At 45.8% G+C, this 6,581-nt stretch overlaps 1 protein-coding gene across 2 annotated transcripts; it reads right to left on the bottom strand.

The window, feature by feature from the left end:
• Positions 1 to 336: 336 nt before the first annotated feature.
• Positions 337 to 6,544, bottom strand: LOC143367898 (mutS protein homolog 5). Of its 2 annotated transcripts, none has more exons than XM_076810159.1 (13): positions 6,278 to 6,544; positions 6,033 to 6,210; positions 4,428 to 4,966; positions 4,174 to 4,347; positions 3,877 to 4,081; positions 3,208 to 3,409; positions 2,892 to 3,128; positions 2,633 to 2,771; positions 2,173 to 2,536; positions 936 to 1,148; positions 687 to 827; positions 554 to 612; positions 337 to 484 (listed from the first exon to the last, which is right to left on the bottom strand). In XM_076810159.1, exons 1-13 carry the CDS (start codon positions 6,361 to 6,363, stop codon positions 391 to 393), a joined length of 2,631 nt encoding a protein of 876 aa, XP_076666274.1. In that variant the 5' UTR covers positions 6,364 to 6,544; the 3' UTR covers positions 337 to 390. The 2 variants fall into 2 exon arrangements, with proteins under 2 accessions (XP_076666274.1, XP_076666275.1); XM_076810160.1 differs by having other exon boundaries at positions 2,173 to 2,521.
• Positions 6,545 to 6,581: the final 37 nt, after the last annotated feature.

The following is a 6,581-nucleotide window of genomic DNA, read 5'->3' as shown; positions in this document are numbered from 1 at the left end:
AAAATTTGGAGAGAGCATTCTTGAAGCGTACGTTTTTCAGAAAATGTGAAAAAGAAAAAATCGATTTTTCCGATTTTTTGCAGTGGTCTGCCCTCTTAAGGCAGAGCAGGCAGGACAACCGCCCGGGGCGCTAAATCTGTAGGGGCGCCGCTGTTTGCGTTCATTCATTTATATCCGTTCTGCTAATTGATTTTCGTGCCCTTGGAGGGGCGCCATGATAATCTTGCCCGGGGTGCCAAGTATGCTAATTCCGGCCCTGGATAAGTCTATCCTATACCTGGTCGATGGAACTATGTATACAAACATATATAACTGGAAATATCTATAACTCGTTGGAATTTTGAATGAGAAATTTTATTGACAAGTGTCTTTTGCATGTTTGCGTAGAGGTTAGCTAGGATCTATCGCGTCTCGCACCAACGATTTCATCTCTTCCAAGTCAAAATCCCCGGGCGTTCTTGACAGTTGGATGATGCGTCTTAGGCTGTAAGAGAAATCAGTGATTACGCGAATTGTTAACCGCCGCGCTGCTAGCAGTCTCACGAGTGCTTACGAGTCCGTGCGTCGGTGAATACTCGATGGTAGAGCGCCTTGCTTCATTTTCTCCAACACCTGAAAAGTGCCCATACGAGCGTTAGTCGTGAAATATGTCTTGACTCGCGCTTCACGGTTAGCGTGGCGATTACCTCGAGGCTTCGCTTCACCAAAACCTCGTCCACATCCGCCGTTCTCGCTATAAAGTGGGCGAAGCTGCGCGTGGTGCTGCCGTTTGTCAATCGGTGGAGAAAGGTCAGCGATTCGTTTTCGTCGACGAGGTATTCGAAAGTCTACGGGCGTTGAATGGAATGTGAGAAACCGCGCATGTGTGCACACATATCGGTTGCGTTCTAGGTTAGGATACGGAAAAACTTGCGGACCGGTCGGTTACTTATTACCTGAACTTCGATCAGCGGAGTTTCAGCGAGCAAGGCGAGCGCGGGCCTCGCGTGTGTCGCTGCGAACACGTGAGGACACTCGGTGCCCCTTTCCGCAAACGTGTTCAGTACAGCCGCGACCAGTGACAGTCCGCTAATCTCCGATGTTCCTCTGTCTAATTCATCCGTGATCACGACCGAAGTTGGCGTAGACGCGCGAAGAGCTACGTTGATCTGGAACACGTGCAACGTGAGGAGCTGTCCTTAACCCTCGAGCGGGCGCGCTTTGTGAACTCCGTTCACCGATCTGCGTATTTCCTTCATTAGGTCTCGGTAAGACAAACATTCTCTCCACGCGATCGTGGTGTGTTTCAAGAACCCTGTCTATGATGCTTGTGCCAGTTGATTTTCATTTTTGATGTTAAAAATGTTTTACACATACTATTTTTGTGCTTTTAAATACATTTACTGCATTTGTGGATACATTGCTAATATTTCCCCATCGCATTTAATTTAAGTTACCACTGTCAACAGAGAAACCGTTTCTGAAGTGTAATATATAAGGGGGCTAAAATGATTATTTTCAACTGATGAACTGAGTTCACCACGCGCCTGCTCGTGTACCTCTCATTGGCGCGCCCGCCCGAGGGTTAAATTACGTAAGGGTATTTTTGCCATTTCTTACCCCCTCCCAGTGGCGGATTTAAGAAAAAAGGCTCAGGTGGCTAACGTTCTGAGGGGCCCATTTTTGGAGGAAAATGAAGAGGTACTTTACTAAAAACGGGTCAACTGTATTAGTGCAGAAAAAAATATAGTGTTAGGATATCTATATCTAATCATAATTTTTTTTGGTCACGGGGCCTTCTGTGCAGGGGCCTAGGCGGCAACTGCTCAACAGCCGCCCTGTTAAATCCGCCACTGCCCCCTCCCTCCTCCAGTATAAGAATTCGTAAGATTTTATATTCCACCCCCACCTCCGTTCTGACGTAATATTTCTTACATTGCATTTTTTCAGTTATTAAAATTCTTTTAAAGGTTTATATAATTCATTTAACTCGGTTTCGGGTGTGCGATGAAACATTGTTTTTTGATGCACTCATATTGAAAATTAAGTGAAAAAATATTACATAAGACACTACCTTCCTCCCCTTTTGTAAGAAAACGTAAGAAATTCACGACCACCCTCCTCAAAACCTTGCGTAATTTAAGGACGACCCCTGAAGTCGTCAACCACCGTTACTCGAACCGATCTAGGTACCTGTCGAAGGTTCTGCAAGAACGAGCTCGCGTGTAATCCGACGCTCTCGGTGGTGGAGATTTGTGCGAAGATGTGGGAGACCGTGCCTATGACGGCTGACTTGGCAGAGACGTAGGAACCTATGTGAGCCATGAATATCACGAGTCCGATCTGTCGCAAGTAGACGCTTTTGCCGCAACAATTCGGCCCCGTTAACACTTTGATCAGGCTACTGCCGTCCCCGGAACGAATGTCGTTCGGCACGAACGTCGTCCAACATTCGAGCAACGGGTGCCGTGCTTGCTTCACCTCTACCAGCTTCGACTTTGTGATCTTTGGTCTGGTGTAATTGTAGTCGCGCGCCACTTTGCTGAAAGCCAGCAAGCTGTAACGGTGAGTGAAGATGAGACGTTGCGATCAGACGCACACGTAGGACAAGAAACTAAAAACGAGATCCACTCGTTTATAATCTCGTACGCACGTGTCTAGCTCGGCGCACAGCTCGGTCGCGCGCAGTATCGCCCCGGTATGCTTTCTCGCGTAGCGCGTAAGCTTTTGGACGATGCGATTTTCTCGAACCGCTATCTTCAGGATTATGTCACCCACGCTCTCGTCCAGCTCTGAAACGAATGCAGACGAATGGAACTCGCTATCGGACCCGACGGAGAAGAGGCAAGGTGCGCGAGGGAGGCATGGCATCGCCAGATCGAAACGCGAAAGGAGAAGCTGCCTTTACCGACCTCGAGCCGAGGGACTTTTGTAGTAGTGCACGTCGTTGATGCTAAACTTGAATTCCAAGTCTGGGAATGTAACGTCCTCCGGCGGAGTTGGATTCCATTTGTTTATCGCCAGAACGTAGCCGATGTTCGGCAAGTACAGCATGTTACATTCCGTCACGGATGCCGGAAGATGCTCGCGCATGTCCCTCTCTCCCATTCGCGTGAGCAATTCTGGCAAGGTGCGCCGCACGTGATTCACTGATAGAACGAACGAGAAAAAGGGTTACTGGCGCGATGGCTAAGGACCGTCGCTAGCGCTGCGATAAACCGTACGTACGTTCGTCCAACAACGGATCCACGTTCGGTTTCACCACCAGCTTTCTCTCTCGCCTGCTCTCCCCGAAATCCACTATATACTCTATAAAGTATTTCACGTACTGCATCTCGTTCGTGGTGCTCTCGGAGATTCGCTTCAACAGCCCGATCCTATCCGCGTAATTTTCGCACAGATCGCCGATAAAGATTACGTGCGAGATGGTCTGCAAAATACATACAGTGTAAAATCGCGAAATTCCCCAAATCAGCGATTTTCGACCTTATTCTGCGATCTTTAAGCGTTTATAGCTCGGAGCAACGTTAACCGATTTTGATGCAATTTTAGGTACATATGTAACTTACTTCAATCTACAAACGGGTTTTTTGAATTTTCATTACAGGCTCACAAAAAAAAGTTATAAAAACGACCTTTACAATTTTTTTTTTCTATTCCGACCAAATGCATTTTTTTCAAAACGGCGAAACACGTCACTTAGCAAACTAATCCTTCTAGCTTCTCAAAAAAACTCAAGTTGTTTGGACCAATTCTAAAAAAGTTATGCGATTTTAAAAACCGTCCAAATACTTTTTTTACTCAATGTAGGTACGCGGCTCGGTCGAGCAACTAGCCTTCGTCCGAGCGAATAAAATAAATCTGGAAATACTTTTTCTCGCCTTTGTACTCTCTCACCTTGTGCACCTTCTGCCAATTCGCAGCTGTCGCCTGGAGTCCCGAGCAACAGGCGAGTATAGCGTTCGTCAGACGGTACACGTGCCGTAAGCAGCAGGACAAGCTCTCCACGACCCCTTGATTATTTGGATCCAGAAAAAATTCCACCGTGTCCAGTCGCTCTTCCAACACTGCGACGTTTCGCGTCGGATGGTGCAGGGTTTTCCTGCCGATACAAGAGCCAGCCGATGAGCTGGCCACTGGCCAGTCGCCCGAACATTTGACCAGTCTGACTTATGTACTTATGAAGGTAGGTACCATAGAAACTGCGCTCCCGGCCTTGACTGGCAATAACGGCTGAATAGCGAGAACAGACTTGCTCCTTTAGTTTTCGTGGTGGTCTTGCCAAACTTGAAGAGGCTCGGATGGTCCCTGGCTTGCACGATGTTTAGCGCTTCGTACGTGTCTTCGTCCATCACCAGCAGGTCTTGGCTTGATTGGGTAGCGTAAAGATACGTGCGTGATGAGCTGAAGTTCGATGGATGGAAAATCAAAGATTCACCGACGCTTACAACGTAACGTAATTGAGGGAAAGGAAGGACGCCTTGCCGGACGGATCGAGGGCGATGCTGCTCCAGGATTTGTCGATGAACAGCAAGAGCAAGCCGAGGGCGTGGATCATCGCGCAACACTTGAAGTTCAGTATGCTGTTCAAGAAGTGGAGCCTATCGGCGTTGCTGGTGTTGGTCGGCTCGGATTCCAGTTGAAGGCATCTTACTCTGTGAAAGCAGCGCTCGTAACTGTGCTCCCTTTTGTTCAATGTCTTTAATTCAGCGACCTGCGCGCGGTCTCGCGAGCCCGACGCAAACGAGTTGGATTCTTCGTTCAACGTTCCGGTGACCAGCATCTTTTTCAACAGGTTGGTTAGGCGAACAGGTGTGCCGGATACCGTGACGACGTAATGTGGCTGACACTGTCTGTACAGAGCTTTCGTTACGTCCAGACACTCTGCGTCCCCCGTCGCGTCTTCCATTACGAACAATTCGGATGTAACCAGGTCGTAGTAGGCAGCGCCGAGCTTATTCTTGTTCCAAATCACGGACAAAATGATCTGTGACGCGGATGAAGGTTCATTTGCGTGTGCATATATTTGCCTGAGCGGGATCGAATTTTTTTCGACCGTGTATAAGTAGTGTAGATTTAGTATAGGGGAGACCGGGGCTAGTTGATGCAGACGAATTATATCGACACCGTATATATGTAGCTCCACTTGAGCGAGATATGTGAAGTTTGTTCTTCAATTCTTTACTACGATCCAGCGTACGCCTGTGTACCTTGCGTTAACAATCGTTTTTTAACTGTTTTCGTTTATATAGAGAAGAAGTAAAAGGGTTTGATACATTCAAATTGATCGTTCAAATAACATTTTTTCATTCCTTTTGTATGTATTTTCTCAAGTTTTCGCTTACTGTATATTAAAGAGGAAGGACCAAAGTACATTCTGGCATATTTGTTATGAAGTAATTAATTTAAATAAAGGACGAAAAAAATTGAAAAAGGAATAAAGTATCAACTAGCCTCGCAGTATTGATACATTTTGCCTTCGCCCGGATAACATTTTTTCATTCATTTTGTATGTATTTTCTCAAGCTTTTCATTACTATATATTAAAGAGGAAGGACCAAGGTATATTCTGGCATATTTGTTATGAAGTAATTAATTTAAATAAAGGACGAAAAAAATTGAAAAAGGAATAACGTATCAACTAGCCCCGCAGTATTGATACATTTTGCCTTCGCCCAGATAATATTTTTTCATTCATTTTGTATGTATTTTCTCAAGTTTTCGATTACTATATATTAAAGAGGAAGGACCAAAGTATATTCTGGCATATTTGCTATTAAGTAATTAATTTAAATAAAGGACGAAAAAAATTGAAAAAGGAATAAAGTATCAACTAGCCTCGCAGTATTGATACATTTTGCCTTCGCTCAGATAACATTTTTTCATTCATTTTGTATGTATTTTCTAAAGTTTTCAATTACTATATATTACAGAGGAAGGACCAAAGTATATTCTGGCATATTTGCTATTAAGTAATTAATTCAAATAAAGAACGAAAAAAATTGAAAACAGAATAACGTATCAAGTAGCCCTGGTCTCCCCTAGGTACCAACCTCGTCCGTGTCAACGGATGCGTTGGCGTCAAACGTGTTGGAATTAATCGTAGCTTCTCGACCTGTCGGTTCCCTCCTGCTCGCGGTCTCTACCCTAACCGACGTCTCCTCCTCGGCCTCTACTTCCGCCTCCTCCTCATCGCTGCTCTCCGATATCAAAGACTCGAATTCGTATCGTCTGATCGCAATAAATGAGACAAACTTTCTGAATCTGATACTTTGGGGGAATAAACTAACGGTCGTACATGAGGTCGCTGGTGGGCGTGCTTCTGGATCTGGTGGCAGACGAAGACGCTGGAACACGTCCAGGGGCAATCTTGCTGCTGCTCATACTCTCAATTTGATTAAAACGTCCAGTCTATGGTAGCCGTTGACACGGAGTCGCCGATTCACGTACCTATGTACGAAGGAAATTTATAATCAACGAATTCACCTTACTATCTAACGGGATTGAAAATGCGCCCGCTTGTCGAGACTTACGAAGAAAGGTAGAGCGTAATCCTTTACAAGATACGCGCGTGGGTCGGTGGGGGGGGGGGGGAAGTTGGC

This window comes from Andrena cerasifolii, chromosome 4, assembly GCF_050908995.1.
Source record: "Andrena cerasifolii isolate SP2316 chromosome 4, iyAndCera1_principal, whole genome shotgun sequence".
NCBI classification, from domain to species: Eukaryota; Metazoa; Arthropoda; class Insecta; order Hymenoptera; family Andrenidae; genus Andrena; species Andrena cerasifolii.
This window is presented reverse-complemented; position numbering and strand designations above follow the sequence as displayed.

What these genes read in the sequence shown, in the direction of transcription:
- LOC143367898 (XM_076810159.1), bottom strand. Translation starts at nt 6,363, where the DNA reads ATGAGCAGCAGCAAGATTGCCCCTGGACGTGTTCCAGCGTCTTCGTCT. An exon ending in CATCCGTTGACACGGACGAG is followed by an intron (nt 4,967 to 6,032) that starts GTTGGTACCTAG and finishes TCCGCGTCACAG; the next exon opens with ATCATTTTGTCCGTGATTTG. An exon ending in ATTCACCGACGCACGGACTC is followed by an intron (nt 485 to 553) that starts GTAAGCACTCGT and finishes TTTCTCTTACAG; the next exon opens with CCTAAGACGCATCATCCAAC.